This window comes from Schistocerca piceifrons, chromosome 3 (genome assembly GCF_021461385.2).
Source record: "Schistocerca piceifrons isolate TAMUIC-IGC-003096 chromosome 3, iqSchPice1.1, whole genome shotgun sequence".
Classification (NCBI taxonomy): domain Eukaryota; kingdom Metazoa; phylum Arthropoda; class Insecta; order Orthoptera; family Acrididae; genus Schistocerca; species Schistocerca piceifrons.
Window position 1 is genome coordinate 560,268,110 of NC_060140.1, and position 25,474 is coordinate 560,293,583.

Below are 25,474 nucleotides of genomic sequence, written 5' to 3' on the forward strand. Positions count from 1 at the left end.
TCACTATGCTGTTTGTAGTAGCTTACCCGCATTCCTATTTTCCTATTCATTATTAAACCTACTGCTGCATTACCCCTATTTGACTTTGTGTTTATAACCCTGTAGTCACCTGACTAGAAGTCTTGTTCCTCCTGCACCGAACTTCACTAATTCCCACAATATCTAACTTTAAGTATCCATTTCCCTTTTTAAATTTTCTAAGTTACCTGCCCGATTAAGGGATCTGACATTCCACGCTCCGATCCGCAGAACGCCAGTTTTCTTTCTCCTGCTAACGACATCCTCTTGAGTAGTCCCCGCCCGGAGATCCGAATGGGGGACTATTTTACCTCCGGAATATTTTACCCAAGAGGACGCCATCATCATTTAATCATACAGTAAAGCTGCATACCCTCGGGAAAAATTACGGCCGTAGTTTCCCCTTGCTTTCAGCCGTTCGCAGTACCAGCACAGCAAGGCCGTTTTAGTTATTGTTACAAGGCCAGATCAGTCAATCATCCAGCCTGTTGCCCTTGCAACTACTGAAAAGGCTGCTGCCCCTCTTCAGGAACCACACGTTTGTCTGGCCTCTCAACAGATACCCCTCCGTTGTGGTTGTACCTACGGTACGGCCATCTGTATCGCTGAGGCACGCAAGCCTCCCCACCGACGGCAAGGTCTATGGTTCATGGGGGCTAAGTAAATGTATATAGCGTTACACTGATAAGTAAGGCCCTGCACACATTAATATCACTATCTACTTAATTAGTACTTCTCTAGAGCAATCAAAATTTTTACCATCACTAGAGGCACGACCGGCCACTGTGGCCGAGCGGTTCTAGGCGCTTCAGTCCGGAACAGCGCGGCCGCTACGGTTGCAGTTTCGAATCCTGCCTGGGGCTTGGATGTGTCTCATGTCCTTAGGTTAGCTAGGTTTAAGTAGTTCTAAGTCTAGGGAACTGATGATCTGAGATGTTAAGTCTATAGTGCTCGGAGTCATTTTTTAGTAGTGGCATGTCTGTGCAAACAATGCCAACTACAAAAAAGTTGAGTCGTCAGTATTTATGACACTTAAGTTCGACAGTTCAGTGCGGAGCGAGTGGAGGGGAGCGTAGTTGCCAGCGTGTGGTAGGTGCGTCAGCAGATGGCCACAGTATAATGTCAGGCCCGCTTGACTGCGTGCTACGATCTTTCTCAAACGCTCTTATAGTAACCAGTCGGTAATAAACTCTCATTCTCGCACATCTTAAAGTTTAATAATAGTCAGCTTCATAGTGGAAAGCCTAATATTCCGTTAATGGCCAAAGTTATTGTGATATTTCATTAATAGGTAACTACTGCTAGAAATTCTTAGTTTGCAGTGAAAAATAGGTGTCACTATGAATTCGTGTTTGATGCGTGGAGGTTACATGTTTCTGTGTATTAAATGAAGAAAATATACTGAAACATTCTTTAGACTTGGAGCGAGAAAATGGAGTGTATATAAAGTACTCCGTCACGAACTCGTAATCAGTGAAAAAAAGAAATAGAATGAAATATTCATAAATTCTTCTCGTATCTCATAAATGGTGTGAAATATCGAAACAAGATTTTGGCAAATGATAGCGCGCAATGACGAGTGCGTTTTGCTATGTGTATAATATGCAAGACTTCCACATATACTGCGATATTCAAGCGACTACAGACTTTTGAATGAAATAACGTAATTATTAAGAGCAGTCATTAGCTGGTAAAACGAGAACTTCTGTGGGTTTTGTAACACTATAAGTGAAGACGTTACGCGTTTATTTTTATACCGATAACTATTAAACTGGCACGCACTCAGTTGCAAGTTTAGTAATACGCTATTTCAGGATTCTGTCGCAATTTCAACTGCATTAGAATGTTAGTTAGATGAATTTTTGTAAACTCTGCTATGTTTCGACAAAAGAAGCGACAACAGAAGCTACGTATTCCTCGAAACTTGTCAAAGTCCTTTATGGATCACTCTCTCCTCAGCCGTGTCCTTGGTATGGCTGACAACTCAAAACCAGTCCTGTCGCGCAAATTTTGCATTGGCTTCTTTTGCCAGCGTTCCAACCTCAGTGAGCGTAAACGTCTTGCTGTTTTCTTACTTTTCACCTAGGCCGATACATTCTCAGTCCCATTTAAATGAGCACGATACGGAGGAAGCCTGATTAAAATATGCCTTTTACCGTCAGTCTGTCTGTCGACCTGGTAGCGTGAAGTTTTGGCTTGTACAGTAGTACAAGTTTCATTAACTTCACCTTATACATGCTAGGTTCAATTCCTTGTTCCCAGAACAAAATATATGCTTTCCGCCACTGCATTGTTGGAGCTTTATGCATCACAACAGAGTGGTACAGCTTTTTGTACATTACTATTGTCGAATTCCGAGGAATGTTTTGCAGCAGAACGTTATCCTCCCACCCCGCTAACATGATCTCGGATGACAATTTCATTGCAAATGACGTATCCAGATGCACTGCACTGTTGTTATTAATGTAATGCCAACACGAAACACTTGTTCACAAACCTGACGAGTACAAAACACTTTAACACCAGAAAATTCGACTTTAACGAGAGATGACGTACATTGATTCATGTAATGCGTGACATCACGTAGTACTGTTTACTCATGGTGTGGCAACATGGGCACTTTACCAGCAGAACCGATGATAGGAGAAGCCTGCTCGCCATTGGTGTTACACGGGCAACGGCGTCACTACGCCCTCCGGTCAGCCAAATGTCAAAACCCGCAAATAATTTTAAACGCGCTTTAAGTTAAACCTTCAGGCAAACTTAAACCATGACTCGAATCTGAAATATTGCCTTTAACAGACCAAACTCTTACCGATAGAGATATCTAGGCACATCTCACGACCCATCTCTACAGCTTCACTTCAACAGTAGTACTAATCTACCTTCTAAACTACGCAGAACTTTTCCTGCATACCTTGCGAGACCAGGAACAATATAAGAAAGGATATTGCTCCCAGAATGTGTATTTCACTCAGTGATGGCACGAGGATTGTTTTAAATCCCCTACGCTGTGACTAAGTCATTTCTCAGTACTGCCCTTTCTAGTCCATCTAAACATACAGGAGGACTGTGAAGAGTGGTGGTACGAGAGAAGTACAGGTGGAAGTAAAGTTGTGATGGCGAGTCGTTAGTCATTCCGGCCGTTGCAAAACATTGAACACTCCATCGTAGAATGAAAAATTGATTATAATGCCCCATTTATCAAATTTCACTGCGTCTCTTGTCGTTGTTCTGTACGATGGACTTACAGAATAAAACTCAAGTTTAATGAGGCAGAATCCTCTTCTGATCAGCTGTCTATTTCGTGTGACGGTATAGTTTTAAAATAATTCAACAGAACTTTCACAGAGTTTACAGATCCGTACCTCACTCGGTAAAAACAAAACCCTTATAGGATAACTCTGTTGTGATTTATAATACATATATCGTCACGAAAACATTACTTTTATGCGTCTAGGGCGGCACCAGTGAGGTCAGAGACAATAGCAAGGCTATGTGAGGACAGAAGCAGCAACCACACACACATAGATTAACTGCATACGTCATGCTAGCGATCGACTTTATTCTGTAATCAGACAAATACGCTTACGCATGCAGTTGGCTTTGATACTTTTTTGTCCTAGAATTAGTGTAAAAATAGTAGCCATGCCCTGGTTTTGAGGAGTGTTGCGCTTGGTTCGAAGGCCAATCCTCTCCAAAATATTCCCAACTATGGCACCCTCCACCTCATTAACAAAAACATGGTTCATATGGCTCTGAGCACTATGGGACTCAACTTCTGAGGTCATCAGTCCCCTAGAACTTAGAACTACTTAAACCTAACTAACCTAAGGACATCACACACATCAATGCCCGGGGCAGGATTCGAACCTGCGACCATAGGGGTCTCGCGGTTCCAGACTGTAGCGCCTAGAACCGCACGGCCACTCTGGCCGGCATCTCATTAACAGCCCGACTGGTGTTTCGATGGAAATTATTTAGCACGGGTCTTAAGACAAACATCCCACTCTACCTAGAGAATAAAAGAATTAATAAAAAAATAAAACAGATTACAATGGCCAAGCAGTTGTCATTGTGAAGAAGTGGCACCTGGAAAATGCATTGCCCTTTACAAACGTCTGGAACCCGTCGAATCACTGCGGGAAACTGTATCTATAATGTTTCCTTGCAAATGGATTGAGGAGAGTGGTGTGTCGGTGTATGCAGGTGGTGACGGAATGCAGCCGCCACTCCGACCTGTGGTTGTGCCTCAAGCTGAAGGCGCTGTGGACACTGGAGCGCGCGAGGACCTCGGCCGGCCCGCTGCCGCTCACCAGCTACCTGTCGCTGGCTCCGGACCCGGCGGACGCAGAAACCGAGTCCTCAGACGCGCCGCCGCTTCCAGACACCGAGGCTCAGCTGGAGGAGCAGCTACCGCGGGATCTAGACCTGAAGCAGGCGCGGGTCGACGCCCTGCTGGTGCAGAGCGCTGACCGCCTGTTGCGATCGCGCGCCCTGCAGATCACTCTACCAGCGAGCGTCTTTGAAGGTACGCCTCCGCTTTCACCAGAATCCCTTTTCATACTATCCGTAGCTGCGGAGTACTTTGCATCCTATCCGAATCGTGTGCAAACCATGCAGATACTGCTTTGTCAGCTCAGCACTGATATTCGAGGCAACAGCAGGTTTTTGGGATTTATGTAAACACCATTAACGTGCAAAGTGTATACTGATACGAAACATCCTAGCGGGTTAAAAATGTATGCCGTTCTGAAACTTGAACTCGGGATATTTTCCTTTCGCGGGCAATTTCTGTATCAGCTGAGCTACCCAAGCACGACTCACAGTCCGTCCTCACAGCGTTACTTGTGCCAGTACTTCATCTACGTGCTAGTCCTCCACGTTTCGTAGCAGAGCCTCTGTGAAGGTTGGAAGGTAGGAGATTACTGGCAGAAGTAAAGCTGTGAGCACGGGTTGCGACTCGTGCTGCGGCAGCTCAGACGGTAGAGCACTTGCCCACCGTAGGCAGACGTCCCGAGTACGACTCTCGGTCTGGCACACAGTTTAAATCTGCCACAAAGTTTCATTATTAACCCTCTCTTAATGTGCGTTTAGTACTTTCTTAACAAGGGACAGTGTGTGATTCGGTGCTACCACATCAGCGTTCATGGACGCCACAAAATTTTGTCATTCTGTAAATTAACTATAGGCTGAACCTTTCATGCATATACTGGTGAGATAAGCAACTTCTAAGTGTCGCGTGAGAAGTCTTCGTTTAGAGCTTGACAACGACCTAAAGTAGTTGTTTTGAGCTTCAGTGCGAAGACTCCTTAGATGCAGTTCTTCACGCTACACTGTCATGAACATCAAAACGAGAAGCACGAAAAAACACGTATGCGGGAGGATGGAGTCAAGTGGCCGCCTCTATAAGGGAAATAGAATTTTCAGCAAACCATGATTAGTGATGGAAGTTTACCGCTTACATATTTTGAATCTACATGTTATAACGTACCATACCAAATAATTTTGACTGAAGAATGTAACATACTAGCACTATATGCATTTTTCTCAAGGCATACATAGTAGCCGCTCTTTTGTTCCTAGAGGGTCAATGCGACTACTGACATCGCAACAGATTACCCATGATGCCTGTTCTGCTTTCCAGGCCTTTCTTCTACAAGTGTCAAGTATGAAAACATGCCAAGCGGCTGCGGGAGATGGCGCTCAATTGCATTTTTCTGCAACGTCAAATATAAGGGGTCGTCACACGAAAATGAGACATATGGAAGAAAACTAAGTTAACTGTTTATTATTTCAAAAGAATCGCCATTACTGTTAGAACATTTGAAGGGCTTATTTCAATAGTAGTACAAGTCCATTTTTGTTCATTCTGAGATACAGAGTCCTAAAGACAAATGTGCGCTGAATAATCTGCAGTTGATAAGTATGTATACTTGAATATTTCTGCAGATTTTTCAGCACTCATTTAACTTTAGGACTCTGTATCTGAGAATGTACAAAAGTGGACTTGTACCACTATTGAAATAAGCCCTTCATTTCTCCCAATATGGAGCAAGACGTTACGTTTTGGAATGGTCGTATTTACACGATCCCATACAGCCTTCTTCGTGACTTAATATTCTCCAGATGAGTATACACGAAACACGTAAGAAACACGTGACATCCAGCGATTATGAAATAATTATCCAGCATCAGTATCAGCACTGCTCAACGTTTACAAACGCGGCCAAAGCCTTCATGGAATGTTTTCGGTTGTCTATTGAACCATGATGGTACTCAGGCGCACATCTCCTCCTCCTAAATAAGTCGACGGCCACGAAGGTCTTTCTTCAGAGCTCAAAGAATATGAAGAATGTGAAAGGGTTTTTTCAGTGAAACTTCTGCGGCGTAGTCGAAATAGCCTTGGAAAAATGTGGGCAATATTTAATCATTTTTTACTACAAAAAATTATTCCTCTACATATAAGTGTGGTGACAAGTACAGATATGCATGCGACAGTATGCACCACTTGTTGCGCGTTCGACAGCACTATACCAAAAGGCCACGAGTAAAAACGGGATATTTACGGGTCTCATACTAGGGTTCTGTTGGTGGTAGGTAGATAGGGTCAATTGTTTCGGATAGCTCTTTGCCTAGGGACCACTTATATACACAAAAGAAGGATAGTGTTACTGTAGCTACTCTTCGGTACAAGGTCAAAATTTGAATATTACACACATCTTCCAGTTTAGGAAACTGAAGCAAGTAGTTTGGTCCTTTTTATATTATTATGTTGTTTATGGTTTGCCTTAAGGGGTTTAAAGAGGCACCAGTTACTTTACAGGCGGTCTCTGAATGTTCTATGGCTTCTAAATCGACTTCCATTTATCCTTCTATCACATGAGCAGAAAATTCCTACTCCTCCTTTCTCTATCCACCTATACACTGTCTCCGCTACGTTTAAGGATGGAATTCCTCCTTCATTCTTAATATCGCCGCCTTTAATTACGCGGAAACTTCTTTTGACTTTGTTATGCCGATCTGTCGTTTCGACGACCATATATTTTTCTATTTCTTAACACTTTTGGTGTAGGCATTTCGCCTTGGCTTTCCTAAATTTTCTAATTACTTTATTCACTTTCATTACTGCATTTTCCCCAGAATTTTTATACTTTCTTATTACGTAGATCTATTGCAATATATCTTCTGTTACCCAAGGTATCTTCGCAGTTACTTTCCGTATATTTACGTTTGTCAGTCCAACTTCTGTAGTTGGCCTCTTTCAAGACGGCTATTCTTCATCAACTAAACTGCCTGTTGCCACTTTATTATAATATTATCATCTCAGTGTACATACTGAGTTACATGTTCAGTCCACTCATATGCTCTTTGTGTACGTCCATCTGCTTTTGACATCGGCATGTATACCTGAATTATTGTTGTTGAAGTTAGATTGCTGTCGATTGATATGAGAACAATCGCATTACTGAATTGCTCGAACTCACTCACTAATCTACCGTGTTACTCATGACGAGTCCTACCTCCAGTACACCAGTTTCTACTGCTGGTGTCATTACCCCATATTCGTTCTACCACAAATCATCAGCTTATTTCCTATTCGCTTCTTGGACCACGCTCTATATATGAGAGGCGTTCAATAAGAAATGCAACCTATCTTTTTCAGAAAGCAGGGTAGTTTTATTCAGAAGTCTGATACACTATATTATTCCCTATGCTTTGGCTACAAAACCCTTTTTTCAACATAATCTTCGGTCAATGTGACGGCCTTACGCCATTTTATTGTGGGGGTCTGCATGCCCGCATGGTATTTCTCTACTGGTGGACGTCGGAGCTAGCGCCTTGCTGCATCAATAACCTCTCCATCATTCACGCACTGCTTCTCCCGCAGTCTGTCCTTAGTTGGGCCAAACAGTTGTAAGTCGGAAGGTGCGAGATACGGCCTGTAGTGTGGACGACGAAGAACAGTCAAATGAAGTTTTGTGAGCTCCTCTTGAGTGCGCAGACTTGTGTGAGGCCTTGCGTTTTCTTGGAGAAGGTGAAATTCGTTTGCATTTTTGTGGTGACGAACATGTTGAAGTCGTTTCTTCGGTTTCCCGAGCACAGCACTGCAAGAGTCACTGATGATGATGATGATGATGATGTTTGGTGTGTGGGGTGCTCAACTGCGCGGTCATAAGCGTCCGTATAAAGTTCCAATTTTGCCACTGTCACGAAAAACGACCGAGAATCGAACCCGGGAACCCGTGACCCCGAGGCAGTAACGCTAGCCACTAGACCACGAGCTGCGGACGGAGTCACAGCTGTGTGCGACTGGCTGGCGTAAGGAAGATCGTACAGGTCTGTGCGACCTTTTTGCGATGGTGACAGACCCTTTGTCCAATGACTCACCGTACTTTCGTTCACTGCCAGGTCTCCGTAGACATTCTGCAAGCGCCTATGAATATTTGTGATGCTCTGTTTTTCCGCCAACAGACACTCAATGACAGCTCTCTGCTCGGATGCACCTCCGCTACAAACGCTATTTTGAAGGGTATGTTTAGCGCTGCTACACTTCAGAACTCCTTGAAACTATAGGGGTTGAAGGGGGAATATTCCGCAATACCCCACATCCAATTTAGTATTGTTTCAACCGAAAATGGCTGAGAAAAATAAGTGTTGCATTACTTATTGAAAGCACCCCGTAGATTTAAACTTTACATTTCCTTTCGCAGATTTTCTTACTTCTCTACCTCTTTCAGATTTTTAATATTGCACTCTCCGACATGTAGAATGTCACTCTTTCAATTGTTATTCGACACACGTTTGTATGTAAAACATCATCTCTCTTTAGTGCAGTGGTTTCTGTTGCCTTCTGCATCTTTACGTAATTTTTCATAACAGTCTGCCGTTTATTAGAGCCTGTTTCTTACCCCAAGGGTGAGAGAGTGCCCTTGTCGCTGTCCACTCGTCCGTCCTCTTTGACAAGGCCGTTAGTAGAACAGATCACTGCCTATCATTTTTATTCCGAATTTAAGCAGTGGCTAACGTGTAATGGGGATTATTCTTCAATTCATCCTTACATGAACACATCTTGCATTTCACTCATGGTAATAACAAAAACAATATCCATGATGTATTCCATTCGTTTCGTCAACAGCCACCAGTGTTGATTGTGAAAGTTTGATTTAGACACTACTTGAGAATCTAAACTGCTTGGAGCGACGACATCGACCGCAGTCGATACCTGCCCTAGTAATGTATGACACTGTTGACAATTCACGACAACAGAGTTTGTTGACATTTTATCCAAATATCCCTCCTGTCGTTTGTTATTCATTTTCTCACTCATCCGTTTCTTACATTTTAATTAAAAGATATTAAACTATTAAAAAGAGAAATGGTTCCAGTGCGTCACGTCCTGCATAGCTACAACGAATTAATTTAAATGAAACAGGCATAAATCCTAAATCAGTAAAGTTTACTCTTCCTATTATTATCTTTAAATGGCACATACGTAAGTAATCAATCTCAATAAATAGATTTCTGAACTGTGACGTCATAATAGTATAGGGTAAATGAAAAGTTATTATAGTTATTACATACCAACTGACAAACCGGGCATTACCTGGGTATTCATTTCGCCAACTTTATGGACTGTGTTTGTAACGTAATATCCCGGACGGTTTCTGGACGCTGCACGCAGCTGCTTCACTTATCTACAAAGCGTTTTTGTAAACGTCTCTATGGCAACGTCTCTTCATCGCACCACAGATGACAGTTGTTTTCTCCTACAGCCGTTTGCGCTTGGCAGTTGGAAGTTGTCAAAGGCGATACCAGGCGTCAGGTATTTCCTTAAGTTGACTCTACAGGTGAAGTATGTTAGCTGTGAAGAATAACTGTATTAAGACTTCATGCATGATGCGGCATTTTTTCACAGATCTCAGTTTTATGACACTTTGTCTCTTGAACTATGAGTTGTACATTGATATACTTGTGTGAGTACATTCAGTGGCATATGTGGATCGTGTCATCAAATCTTGTGGTGAGAGCCGCAGTGGCAAGGAAGAGATAAATATAAACGTCACGTACAATGCGGCAGTTTGTCACGCATCTCGGTGTCTATGATGTCTATTCTCCTTAAATATATTTGGTATCCTTATATAAATTTGTAGGTGCATTTACCTGCATATGTGGATACTGTTCGCTAAATTTATTGGAAATAGAGTTAGTGGCACAAAAGTAATAAATTCAAAGGTTATATATTATGCGGCAGTTTTTCACGAATCTAATTGCTTACAACTTCATAACACCTCAAGTATGATAGGTAGGTGAATGTTGCCACACAATACGGTAAGTGTGTACCAAGTTTGGTTGAAATTGGTCCAGAGTATTGGGAAGAGTTGTGGCACATACAAACACACACACACATATATATATATATATATATATATATATATATATATACATATATATATATATATATATATATATATATATATATGTATATAATACTCGTAAACTATTATTTACTTCCAGGAAAGAAATGGGCCTTAACGAGAATTCGACCTCAATGCTACATGCAGACAAGAAAATCGTTAAAAGAGTCGAGCACGGAAAATACTATAGAATTTAATGTGAAATTGTTACAGTCGTTGGTTATGTTTGTGGTGTTCAATATGTGAATTATTACTAATCGCTAAAGCATGTCGGTGGCCTATGCAGTTCCTTTGTATTCAGTAAGATACAAGATGAAAAAAGAATACGTTTTTGAGTACATATTCCACTATTCAGATGCAATAAAAATGGTGTGTAGAACAACGCAGTATCGAATGACACAAAGTTCTTTCCATATTTTGTAAGTAGCAGTGAGTGCATGTATAATACACTGAAGCGCTAAAGAAACTGGTACAGACATGCGTATTCAAATACAGAGATATGTAAACACGCAGAATACGGCAGCCGCGGTCGGTAACGCCTATATAAGAGAAAAAGTGTCTGGTGCAGTTGTCAAATCGGTTACTGCTGCTACATGGAAAGTTATCAAGATTTAACTGAGTTTGAAGGTGGTGGTGTAGTCGGCGCACGAGCGATAGGACACAGCATTTCCCAAGTACCCATGAAGTGGGGATTTTCCCGTAAGACCATTTCCCGAGTGTACTGTTAATATCAGGGATCGGGTAAAACATGAAATCTCAGACATCGCTACGGCAGGTAAAAGATACTTCAAGAACGGGACCCATCGTTCAACGTGACAGAAGTGCAGCCCTTCCGCAAATTGCTGCAGATTTCAATGCTAGGCCATCAACAAGTGTCAGAGCGCAAACCATTCAACGAAACATTATCGATATGGGCTTTTGGAGCCGAAGGTCCACTCACGTACCATTCATGACGCAAGGCACAAAGACTTACGCCTTGCCTGGGGCTGTCAACACCGTCATTGAACTGTTGATGACTGGAAATATGTTGCCTGGGAGGACGAGTCTTGTTCCAAATTGTATCGAGTGGATGGACGTATACGGGTATGGAGACATCATCATGAATCCATAGGCCTCGCATGTCAGCTGGGATCTGTTAAGCTGTTGTTAGCTCTCTGCAATGCTGTGGGGTATGTACAGTTAGAGTGATATGGGACCCCCGATTCGTCTAGATACGACTCTGACAGGTGACACGTACGTAAGGATCCTGTCTGACGACCTGCATCCATTCATGTCCATTGTGCATTTCGAAGGACATGGGCAGTTTAGCAGTACAATGCGACACCCCACACGTCCAGAATTGCCACAGAGTGGTTTCAGAAACACTCCTCTGAGTTTAAAGACGTCCGCTGGCCAACAAACTCCCCAGACATGAACATTATTGTGCATATCTGGGATGCCTTGCTACGTGCTGTTGCGAAATTTCCATCCCTGGTGCTCTTACGGGTTTGTGTACTGCCCTGCAGGATTCGTGGTGTCATTTCCTTCCAGCACTACTTCTGACATTAGTCAAGTCCATGCCACCTCGTGTTGCGGAACTACTGCGTTCTCGCGAGGACACTACACGATATTAGCCAGAAAAACCAGTTTCTTTGACTTTTCAGTGTGTATTTTTTCTACCTAGATCTTAGCTCTATTGTGTATAGGAACATAAAAGCTGAAAGTGCTGACCACCAGTTCCATCATTCATTTGTGCACAAAAGTGGGATCATTTTCCGTGTAGACACATGTAACCCAAACCATCAATTACACCAGCCCAGAAACCACAGACAATACTCCAATATTAGTGACCTAATTCTCCTCTGTACAGTGTTCTGAACCGCTAGTTTGTGTTAGAGCCTAAAGACGGTGCTACTGAGGTGACGTTCTGGGCCGCTGTTTGCAGGCAGGGGCAAAAAGAAGGACAAGTACGGCGGCATGGTGCTGGCGGCAGGGGCGGCAATGGCGGGCATGTTCCTGCAGGTGGCCATGGGCAAGATCGCGCTGCTGGCGGGCAAGGCGCTGCTCGTCGCCAAGGTGGCTCTCGTGCTCTCCACCGTCATCGGCCTCAAGAAGCTCGTGGGCGGAGGCGGCGGCGGCGGCGGCGGCGGTGGTGGCGACCACCAGGTAACTCGGCACCTCTTACCTCATTTCAAGAAGTAGCCAATCTGTTTGAATAAAATAATTTTGTTCTGACTAATTCATTAATCGCATTTGGTTGATTGTGACAGTTAACCGATTTATATTCTTAATGAGTCATCAATAAGACATGTATGTCGTTACGAAATTAACGCATCTATTCATTGGAGACCAATGGGCAATGCGAGGTCAGTATGCTACTATGCTGTAAGTGGTGTAGTATCATACTCTGAACTGAATCACCGCGGGATTTCATGTGTTTCTTTCGGAAGGAGATATTGATCCTGATGATGATTCATTACAATCGAAACTGAATAATTGTCATAAACCCTCCAGATGTCATGAAGCCATTCTTGAATAAAAAAGAAATTGCTTTTCACTATTTCTTCATGATGATGGATCACGAAAACTACAGGGTACTTGAAACAGATTCGTCCGCTTTCAAAAAAATTCAAATTGCTCTGAGCACTATGGGACTCAACTGCTGAGGTCATTAGTCCCCTAGAACTTAGAACTAGTTAAACCTAACTAACCTAAGGACATAACAAACATCCAAGCCCGAGGCAGGATTCGAACCTGCGACCGTAGCGGTCTTGCGGTTCCAGACTGCAGCGCCTTTAATCGCACGGCCACTTCGGCCGGCGTCCGCTTTCATAAGACTGTGTCGTCTGGGTGAATGAAGTTAGACTCTTGGGGTGTATTTTAGCTTACGCATAAAGTTATCAAGTTGTTATTTTTTTAAATTGGGTTTTATATGTGTGCACATATAATCTTTGGATACATTTTACAATACCGTGCAGTCGGAAGTCCTCATTTACCTTTCGAAAATGTTCAACGTATCCTCTACCAGAAGCACAACAAATCTAGATTAAAGACAAACGTGTCTCTTACTTTTCCTTATCTATTTCAAATGATTCAAATGGCTCTGAGCACTATGGGACTTAACATCTGGGATCATCAGTCCCCTAGAACTTAGAACTACTTAAACCTGACTAACCTAAGGACATCTCACACATACATGCCCAAGGCAGAATTCGAACCTGCGACCGTAGCCGTCAGGCGGTTCCAGACTGAAGCGCCTAGAACCGCCCGGCCACACCTGTAGACATCTATTTCAATGTTACAGCCTAAAGCATGTTTTATCGTCTGCTAATGCAGGAGACACAATGAGGGCCAATAAAGGCCTTCGTAGTTAATATGCAGTCTGAAGCAGACTCAGAAAACCAACATGTTCATACAAAACTGCGCAACGCTTACAAATTGAATTCAAAAACTAGCCATCAAGGTAATTAAGGCGCCACCACGTTTCTCCGGCACCTGGATATGAATCGATGTTGTTGTTTTGGTCTTCAGTCATGAGACTGGTTTGATGCAGCTCTCCATGCTACTCTATCCTGTACAAGCCTCTTCATCACCCAATACCTACCGCAACCTACATCCTTCTGAATCTGCTTAGTGTATTCATCTCTTAGTCCCCCTCTACGATTTTTACCCTCCACGCTGCCCTAAAATACTGAATTGGTGATCCCTTGATGCCTCAGAACATGTCCTATCAACCGATCCCTTCTTATAGTCAAGTTGTGCCACAAACTTCTCTTCTCCCCAATCCTATTCAATACGTCCCCATTAGTTATGTGATCTACCCATCTAATCTTCAGCATTCTTCTGTAGCACCACTTTTCAAAAGCTTCTATCCTCTTCTTGTCCAAACTATTTACCGTCCATGTTTCACTTCCATACATGGCTACACTCCATATAAATACTTTGAGAAATGACTTCCTCACACTTAAATATATACTCGATGTTAACAAATTTCTCTTCTTCAGAAACGCTTTCCTTGCCATTGCCAGTCTACATTTTATATCCTCTCTACTTCGACCATCATCAGTTATTTTGCTCCCCAAATAGCAGAACTCGTTTACTACTTTAAGTGTCTCATTTCCTAATCTAATTCCCTCAGCATCACCCGACTTAATTCGACTACATTCCATTATCCTCGTTTTGCTTTTGTTGATGTTCATCTTATATCCTCCTTTCAAGACACTATCAATTCCGTTCAACTGCTCTTCCAAGTCCTTTGCTGTCTCTGATACAATTACAATGTTATCGGCGAACCTCAAAGTTTTTATTTCTTCTCCACGAATTTTAATAACTACTCCGAATTTTTCTTTTGTTTCCTTCACTGCTTGCTCAATATACAGATTGAATAACATCGGGGATAGGCTACAGCCCTGTCTCACTCCCTTCCCAACCACTGCTTCCCTTTCATGCCCCTCGACTCTTATAACTGCCATCTGGTGTCTGTACAAATTGTAAATAGCCTTTCGCTCCCTGTATTTTACCCCTGCCACCTTCAGAATTTGAAAGAGGGTATTCCAGTCAACATTGTCAAAAGCTTTCTCTAAGTCTACAAATGCTAGAAACGTAGGTTTGCCCTTCCTTAATCTAGCTTCTAAGATGAGTCGTTGGGTCTGTATTGCCTCACGTGTTCCAACATTTCTACGGAATCCAAACTAATCTTCCCCGAGGTGGGCTTCTAATAGTTTTTCCATTCGTCTGTAAAAAATTCGTGTTATTATTTTGCAGCTGTGGCTTATTAAACTGATTGTTCGGTAATTTTCACATCTGTCATCACCTGCTTTCTTTGAGATTTGAAATATTATATTCTTCTTGAAGTCTTTGGGTATTTCGCCTGTTTCATACATCTTGCTCACCAGATGGTAGAGTTTTGTCAGGACTGGCTCTCCCAAGGCCATCAGTAGTTGCAATGGAATGTTGTCTACTCCCGGGGCCTTGTTTCGACTCGTGTCTTTAAGAGCTCTGTCAAACTCTTCACGCAGTATCTTATCTCCCATTTCATCTTCATCTACATCCTCTTCCATTTCCATAATATTGTCCTCAAGTACATCGTCCTTCTATAGACCCTCTATATAATCCACCTTTCTGCTTTCCCTTCTTTGCTTAGAACTGGGTTTCCATCTGAGCTCTTGATATTCATACAAGTTTTTCTCTCATCTCCAAAGGTCTCTTTAATTTTCCTGTAGGCAGTATCTATCTTACCCCTAGTGAGATAAGCCTCTACATCCTTACATTTGTCCTCTAGCCATCCCTGCTTAGCCATTTTGCACTTCCTGTCGATCTCATTTTTGAGACGTTTGTATTCCTTTTTGCCTGCTTCATTTACGTCATTTTTATATTTTCTCCTTTCATCATTTAAATTCAATATATCTTCTGTTACCCAAGGATTTCTACTAGCCCTCGTCTTTTTACCTACTTGGTCCTCTGCTTCCTTCACTACTTCATCCCTAAAAGCTACCCATTCTTCTTCTACTGTATTTCTTTCCCCCATTCCTGTCAATTGTTCCCTTACGCTCTCCCTGAAACTCTGTACAACCTCTGGTTCTTTCAGTTTATCCAGGTCCCATCTCCTTAAATTCCCACCTTTTTGTAGTTTCTTCAGTTTTAATCTACAGGTCATAACCAATAGATTGTGGTCAGAGTCCACATCTGCCCCTGGAAATGTCTTACAATTTAAAACCTGGTTCCTGAATCTCTGTGTTACCATTTGATAATCTATCTGAAAACTGTCAGTATCTCCAGGCTTCTTCCATGTATACAGCCTTCTTTTATGAGTCTTGAACCAAGTGTTGGCTATGATTAAGTTGTGCTCCGTGCAAAATTCTACCAGGCGGATTCCTCTTTCATTTCTTAGCCCCAATCCATATTCACCTACTGCGTTTCCTTCTCTCCCTTTTCCTACTACCGAATTCCAGTCACCCATGACTATTAAATTTTCGTCACCCTTCTCTATCTGAATAATTTCTCTTATTTCATCATACATTTCTTTAATTTCAGCAAGGCCGTTTTGGTTAGTGTTACAAGGCCAAATCTGTCAATCATCCAGACTGTTGCCCCTGCAACTACTGAAAAGGCTGCTGCCCCTCTGCAGGAACCACACGTTTGTCTGGCCTCTCAGCAGATACCCCTCCATTGTGGTTGCACCTACGGTACGGCCATCTGTATCGCTGAGGCACACAAGCCTCCCCACCAACGGCAAGGTCCATGGTTCGTGGGGGGGGGGGGGGGGGGGGGGGATAGACACAGAAAAATGTCTTAGACAGTGGCCTAATACCATTCGATGTAACATAAACGAGAATCTAATTACGGGCTGGGAAAGCCAGTGCCATGTGGCACCATACTTTCCGCAATTCAGCCAAAGTTGTTCCAAGGGTAGCCATACAAAGGCTTTCACATCCTCCTTCCCCTCCCAACTATAAAGAAAAAGTCACATATCTTGAGATTAGGTGCCCTTGGAATCCAATGGTGCAATGAGAAATAACTACGCCCATTACGCTGTATGAGGTGCAAGCTGTACCCTTGGAGCGAGTCACTGTTCGAAGTTGTAACTAAAGCGTCTCTTCTGAAACGGAGAATGCAAATCATTGTTGCGTCATTGTCATCTGGACTTTTGGGTAATCAGTGAGTCCTTACCGGTAACCACGCTCATTAACTTCTTGCATCTATGGCAAGGTAAATTTTTAATTTCTATGCGTCTGGTAAAATTCAACCCAAGTACCTGTCTTCGTTCATATATAAGATACAGTCCTTTGAATCGGATAATTTTTTTAAGTACATTGTATGAGCGTGACGTGGGTATTCCTCTAGAACTGCCTCACACGGATTTTCCTCTCCCACGAATGCATCATTTTTCTTTCTTTCGAGATCAGAAACTGTTCCTTCCGCACTTCTAGCTCACGCAGCTCTAAAAGCCATTCACAACTTCTTGACAGTTAACTTTCTATAACGGCTCTGTCTCGCAGCTACATCGCAGCTAAAGAGACAGGTAGGCGACAACTGTAGAAATCATCCTGGCTTTTGCTGAAGATCATTTATGGGTACTATGGGAAACTTAAACATAAATATGAACTCCATTCCGTGTGACATAGGCTGAAAGACGTGAGAAATACGTCCAGAAGACGTATTTGCCTTATTTCTATCATATCTCTTTTCCTGTACCCGCTAGTGCCCTGCTCATAAGCTTTAAAGGTATCTCCTAATATCGTGTCAGACCTCCTGTTGCCTGGTGTGGTGTTGTCCCTGCAGCTGGACGTGACTTAACCCTGCTGTTCTGTTCGGGTCTATATGACCCGAAACGAATATGAACGTTATTTTACATTATGTAAATACCAATATATATTTATGAAACTTTGTGACTTTGTCTGAAAATGGATGAGCAGCATGTGTTTTAAAAGGTTTTAAAAAAGTTTAAGAAGTTTGGGCTTCAACTGTAATAGTTGCATATGTAATGTTCGGGTCATAATGACCCGACACAAATATGTTTAGTGTAACTCGTATTTATTTCTAAAATCTGGAAATGGCGAAAATTATTTTTGTTGTGTTGTGTGGGAATAGTGACTGCATCATTCCAACTTACTCTCAACAATCACCTAAAGCTCCATGCGTTCACAACAATGGGCTTGTTTGTTGCTTTCCCCAGGAAATAATAATTGGCAGTTCTCAATAATTGGAATGCTTTGTTTCTGCCCAGTTTGACTTGTGACACCATGGCGATGAGACCATTGAATGATCGTGAGTTGGAAGAAATAGTAAATGCCTCACCAGATGAAGGATCACTTTCTGAGTTTGAAGATCACATCAGCAATGCATCTGAAAGCGAGTGTTCCGATGACAGTTACGACAGTCCACAGCCCATACAAAATAGTGTAGAGACTTTTCTTTCTAAAAATGGGAATATAGAATGGCAGTTGCATCCACCAGCACAACATGGTCGCCTACCAGCTTCGAACATCATCAAGAGTACCCCAGGAGTTACCAGGTATGCAGTCAGCAGAATATCTGATGTAAAATGTTCATTTGAAGCAGTATTTCACACAGCGCTTCAAAATGAAATAATAGAGATGACAAATATTGAAGGGCAGCGAGTTTATGGTGAACAGTGGACAGATATTGATGGTTCTGTTTTCCATGCATACTTAGGACTCTTACTCCTAGCGGGTGTATATCGATCTCATGGGGAGTCTACAAAAAGTTTGTGGGATAAAGATACTGGGCGAAACATATTTCGAGCAACCATGTCTCATGAAACATTCTGTAAGATATCACGTGTCCTGCGATTTGACAAGAAATCTACTAGAGAGGAAAGACGACGTACTGACAAACTTGCCGCAATTCGTAGTATTTGGGAGAAGTGGGTAGAGGTCCTTCCTAAACTGTATAATCCAGGAGAAAATGTTACTGTTGACGAGCAGTTAGTAGCATTTAGAGGTCGCTGTCCATTCAAGCAGTATATCCCAAGTAAACCGGCAAAATATGGGATCAAAATATGGACCATGTGTGACAGCAAAACTTCATACGTACTGAAAGCCCAAATTTATACAGGAAAGGTGAGTGGAGCGGCACCAGAAAGAAATCAGGGAATGAGGGTGGTATCTGATCTCACTTCTGAGTTACGTGGTCAGAATATCACGTGTGACAACTTTTTTACGTCGTACAATTTGGGGCAGCTGCTTCTGAAAAGGAAATTGACTATGTTGGGAACTATACGGAAAAATAAGCCGGAGCTTCCACACAAAATGACCAACAAGGAGGTACACAGCTCTTCATTTTACTTCACAAATGACACTACTGTGGTTAATTATATTCCTAAGAGACACAAGAATGTTGTACTTATGAGCACTCTCCACCATGATGCGGAAATCAGTGACAGGGCTGATAAGAAGCCAAAAATGATTTTGGACTATAATTCAACCAAAGGTGCTGTAGACACGCTTGATCAGTTATTAGGTACATATACATGCAAACGAAAAAGTAATAGGTGGCCAATGATAGTTTTCTACAATATTCTTGATGTTTCTGCTTATAATGCATACGTTTTGTGGATTTCGGTTGACCCTAATTGGAATGCAAGCAAATTGACTAGAAGGAGAATATTCTTGGAGGAACTTGGAAAGTCACTGATAAAAGAACATATTGCATCAAGAACGCATTTCCCAAGAACAGAAGATTCTTTGAGAATGGTCACAAGCATCCAAAACCCGAATGATGTGGGTGGTGTGTCAGAATCGGTAACAACAAGAAAATCTACAAAACGTGCACGCTGTAAGTTCTGTCCATCAAGTAATGACAATAAAACAAACATGGTGTGTGGAAAATGTAGTAAACATATTTGCAAGAAACATGTAACCTACTTGTGTCCACAGTGCAAGCAGTAAGAAAAGAACTGTAGTATTTTATAAGATGATTGTATTGAAAATTCTGTTGTTTCAAATTTATGTGAATACTTGTGCCTAAACTACAATCAGTAAGAAGAGAGGATTCTAAAGTTGTAGTGCTTTCTATGTTGGAATGTAATAAAAAAACTGTAGTGTGTTCTGTACTGTAGTGTGCTCTAAGATGAATATCTGTAATGACAACTGTCTGTTGTTAGAAAATGTCAATACTTACGTCTAAACTGTCAACAATAAGAATAGAAGTATGGAAAAACTGTAGTGCTTTCTAAGTTGAATGCCTGTAATGGAAACTGTCTGTTGTTTCAAATTTATGTGCATATTTAAATGAAAAATATCCCTCAATAAAGTTGTATGCATTGTTATTATTATTATTATTACCATTATTATTATTATTATTATTATTATTATTATTACTAACAAGGTACTGGAATAGAACAACAATGTCGATAGCTAAAACTGTACCAAAATTTATGTTTCTAAAGCATTTTGATATGTCGGGTCATATTGACCCGAACAGTATATATGTCAAGTAAAAGTGAACAGAACAGCAGGGTTAAGCTCTACAAGTCGTTCGAAGTCTCCTACAAAAATATTGAGCCATACTACCTCTACAGCGGTCCATAATTGCGAAAGTGTTGAACTACAGGATTTTGTGCACGAACTGACCTCATGATCATGTTCAATAAATGTTCGATGGGATTCACGCCGGGGGTGGCCAAATCATTCGCTCGAAATTTACAGAATGATCTGAAATGGTGCACTGTCATCCATAAAAATTCCATCGCTGTTAGGGAACATGAAATCCGAAACGGCTTAAATTGATTTCCAAGTAGCCGTACATATCCATTTACAGTCAATGATCGGTTCAGTTGGACTAGAAGGCCCAATCCATTCCATGTACACAGCCCACACCATTATGGAGCGACCACTAGCTTGCAAAATGCCGTGTTGACCATTTGGGTCTATGGCTTCGTGGGACCTGTGCGACACTCGAAGCCTACCATGTCGGTACTCATCAGATCAGGCCACGGTTTTCCAGTCGTCTATGGTCTAGTTGATATGGTCACGAACTCATGAGAGCGCTGTGGGCGATACGTTCGACGGCCTTCTGCTGCCAGGGGCCATTGACGCCAGATTTCGCCGCGCTCTCCTAACAGATACGTTCGTCGTATGCACCACATTGATTTTTGCGGTTATTTCACGCAGAGCTGCTTGGCTGTTAACACTGACATCTCATCGCTTCTCTCGGTCGTTAAGTGAAGGCCGTCGGCCACTGCGTTGACTGTGGTGAGAGGTGATATCTACAATGTGGCAGTCTCGGTACATTCTTAATATTGTTGATCTCGGGACATTGAATTCCCTAACGATTTTCAAAATGGATTAATTCCGATAGTGAGGCCATAATAAATCGGAAACATTTTTCACACGAATCACCTTAACAGAAATAAGAGCTCCACCAATGCACGGTTGTCTAGGGTAGAGTCCTATCGTCATGACTGCTGGACGTGACTATTTTTTTGCCCCGTGTGCTTAAATTCGCACCGTTCCTCTACTGTTTATTAGTTTGAAACGTGGTTCTGAAACAGTAACCGTACAAGAAAATTAAAACTGAAATAAAGCTGGTAATCGCCAGAAAAATGATTCAATTGGTTCAAATGTCTCTGAGCACTATGGGACTAAACACCTGAGGTCATCAGTCCCCTACAACTTAGAACTACTTAAACCTAACTAACCTAAGGACATCACACACATTCACCCTCGAGGCAGGATTTGAACCCGTGACCAGGGCAGTCGCGCGGTTCCAGATTGAAGCGCCTAGAACCGCTCGGACATCGCGGCCTGCAATCGCCAGAAAAATTATAACTATGTTTCGTAGCAAAGTATACGCCACTAAGGGCTGCAGGAGGAAACGGTCACTGGAGTTGGCGTCAAGACTAAAGAGGCTCACTCGCCGAAGCTGCCACAACAGGGACACGAAACTAGTCAAGCCACCTAGTTACAGTCGATGACGCCAGCCGCTTAATTTACGAAAAGTATTTTAAGTAGCTGTTAGTATTTATATAACGTATCAGAAGTCATTATTAAGCAAAGTGATAAATTGTACAAGACAATGCAACGGCAAATAATAGATACATTTTTGTACGAAAACATTATGACGAACAAAATGGAAATAAGAAAACGATATTTCAGAATCTACACTGAAAAAAGGGGAATCAGCTTAACGCACTTCTAAACAACGATTTTATACCATAGAAAAATTTTTATTACACAACTGCAACTCTTCATCAAGAATGACACCGTCATTCAAAGGTCAATTTGAAAATTTTTAACTGTAGAAGACAAAGTCTGAAGCAATTCCTCTCTCTGTGCAGGATAACGGCGTTTTTTGAGGATTATGGTCTTCAGTTAATAAATGATCGGCAAAGGACGAGTTATGTATATCTATACCCTTTTTCCCTAAAATATGTTCTTTGTATCTATATGTATGTTTATTTATAATTGTGAATTTTCTGATGAAGACAGCAATAGTCGGTGTCGACACCTGCTAAAAGTTTTGTTGAAACCAGTTGGCTGTTTTATACTTATCACCTAGTGTTTATGTTTTCTTACTAACAAACTGTGTACTTGTCTCTAATTTGTCTACAAGTACATGGGTACTTAACTATATTTCCCTTCTATTCTTACCGCATTGAATCCCCGAACCAAACCAAAGGTCGTAGTTCTTCTTATGTGTGAAGTTGTTGTTGGATGTATCAAAACATTGCTGATATGTTGAACGCTTGGTTCTCCTGGATTTGTAAGGCACTCTCTCCACCCGCAGGTGATCTACGCAGCCGATGGCCACGGCGGTGGCGGTGGCGGGTGGAGGCGGCGGAGCTTCGGTGAGGACCCCCATGTGCTGGCGTACAGCGCCCACGAGCCAGACGGACCAGGCGGCGACGAGGAGCGACGGGAAGATGGGCTCGCTGATGAGAATGTGGAAGATGACGTGGCTGGCGACGCCGATGGTGGCATGGCTTCTGATGTGGAAGGTGACCATGATCGGAACAGTAGCGTGAGCTAAGAACTGTGTGCCTGAATACATCACGTCGCCGTCCTAGTGCCACTTACAAGAGGTCTCGTTTACGTCCTCTGCGATAGCTTTCCGCACAGTTGGTGAAAAGTTCGTTAGGTTCAGGATACCGTGTTCATAATAACGTGGCAAAAAATACAGAAATCAAGGGATATTTAAAACCAGAGAGTTTCAAAGTTAACTCTTGTAACTGCTAGCAACAACATAAAAGTGGAGTACCAGGTGCTTAATTAAACCTTATGCACATAGATGCATTTGTGATTTACACACAACAGAGTATAACAGTTTTAGGAGAGGAAAACTTTGGGTAAAAGGAAACAGCTATTTCATATCTTTGAAGAATCAGAACCTTCCGTAAACATCCTTCATCTATTACATCTCAAACGGAAATGTATATAGTTGTTCAAAGCCAATACGAAGACTGTACAGCTAGAGCAGAGCTCACTTGAAGTCTCAACTTATTTATTTATTTGTTTATGTATGTATTTAATTTATCTATTTATTTAATTATAAAACTGAGACGCTGCCAGGTGTCCAGTTAGACACACACACACACACACACACACACACACTCATCACACTCACTGAACCAAGAACCACAAAAATAGTGGATGTATTTCACTCATATTAATTAAGAATGTCAGTTTTTTTATTAATGTCTCCATTCTTATACCCTTACAAATTTGCAATGTGTAATAACATCAAAAAGGTTTTTCTGTTACGATAGCTATTCTGCTGCTCGAATAAATATTGAAATGATTACAAAGATAACAATATTTTCTATCGTATTTTTAATTTGTATCTTTGAATAAACATTCTCTAGAGAATTGCTACTTTTGGAAATATGATAGTTCTCAAATTAATTTTTCCTTTCCAAATGTACTGTACTACACAAGAACTATTTACATGTTGTGAGAACTTTTACTAGCTTAATAATGTTTAAAATTTTCAGTTTTGAAGAAAGTTTTATAACAATTTTCGCCCAATCTAGACTGCAATCTCCTATATACTCAATTGTAGTACTGTATGAAGACTTCAGTTTTCAGCCCATTTGCCAAGGATTAGTAGCTACTTTAGCCTACACCTGAATGTGTGCTGCAGTGAGGATATTCAGAATGGGAATTCAGGACTGGAAAATGAACGTCTGACTTTTATGTTCAGCAGGGTATTTGAATGAGCCTCAACAGGAAAGTCCAGCGTAGAAACTGCCAGTGTCTGCTTTTATCCCTTCTTTTTTCCATTTTGCTGAGACCATTCTGAATTCGAAGAAGCACAGTTCATGAACATGATACATATTCTTCAACAGCTACCTTATTATATGCTATTACACAGGTAAAAGTGTCACAAATCGCAAGGCTGGTTTGAACACCACAGTGCCTTACTAGACACGCGCGAGCTGACAACCCAAAGATGTTCTGGCTCACATGCGGTTCCTCTTCGTTGAAATGTCTTGGCTCATACTCGTCTAAGGGCTGAACCGCACGTGTCGTATTACACACCCTAAATTAGACACTTGGGACCCTTTGGTTTAATTGTCTAGCTGATGGCAAGTTTGTGAAATACAAAGCCAATATAACGTATAATAACAGTGATAATAATATTGGGAACTAAATTAACGACCCACAAATGATGTATGCCACACAGTTGAGATTTGGTTAAAATAATGTTTATTCCGAAAGCAAACTAATAGCGGAAGTAGTCGTATTTAGAGTTACTGTTACACTCGAGTGTGTATCTATTTGATATAGTTCTATCATTCACAATCTCATCGCGAAACACAAGTTCAATACTTCGTCTCCTTAACTACACGAAAAGTTAGAGTTCACACAAGGTGCGCTGCTGCTCACCGCTCAGAGACTAAGTCCGGCGCTACAACACAACGCGACGTTTTCTAAGTCGCTTCACTTCTTAGCTGGCTAAAGACCGACTGTCCGCTTTCGCGTCTCAGTCCGAACTCTGCCCTTTGGTGTCTCGACCAGAACTAACCTGTGCCTGTCTCCGACCGCGTTTCCCGCGCGCCGAACATCTTCGCTCAACTGGTTAGCGCAGTCCCCTTTCTTGAATCCGTCCATCTGATTGGCTACAGCTTATTCTACATTACTTTACATTATAACATGTTTAAATAATCAAAGCTTGACACTTTCATGTTATAAATAAAGTAACAATGGTATCCATTACATAATACACGTTAAATTCTTTTACATAAGACCAATACAATTTCCTTCTTAATTTATAATGTCACGGCCAGTAGCCTTGCACCAATGTGCTTTCTGATAAATAAATAAAGAACAAAAGTAACTATTAAGCACTAAACTTTATGACAAATTTTCTATTACCTAAAGATTCGATAAGGTGTCATGCTGTCATCATCGTCCAATGTGTTTTGTGTGGAGGAATTGATGATCTGATTCTTAACTGAAAATACTGATAATTTTAATTTACTATATCTTTCAAACAAATAGAGTTACAGAGATGATATTTACAACGTTTGTCATTTTAATGATGCACTTGTATATGAAATATCGATCGTTAAGATCGACCAAATCGTTCAGATTTTA

At 41.7% G+C, this 25,474-nt stretch overlaps 1 protein-coding gene across 1 annotated transcript in view; it reads left to right on the forward strand.

Annotated features, from left to right (window-relative positions):
- The window catches only part of LOC124788839, a 32,441-nt gene extending 9,534 nt beyond the window's left edge, over nucleotides 1-22,907 (forward strand). Inside the window, exons 2-5 of the mRNA XM_047256122.1 lie at nucleotides 4,228-4,539; nucleotides 5,404-5,414; nucleotides 12,365-12,581; nucleotides 22,665-22,907. Coding sequence (XP_047112078.1) covers nucleotides 4,228-4,539; nucleotides 5,404-5,414; nucleotides 12,365-12,581; nucleotides 22,665-22,907 — 783 coding nt within the window. The remainder of the gene's footprint in view (nucleotides 1-4,227; nucleotides 4,540-5,403; nucleotides 5,415-12,364; nucleotides 12,582-22,664) is intronic.
- The last annotated feature ends 2,567 nt before the right edge of the window (nucleotides 22,908-25,474 follow it).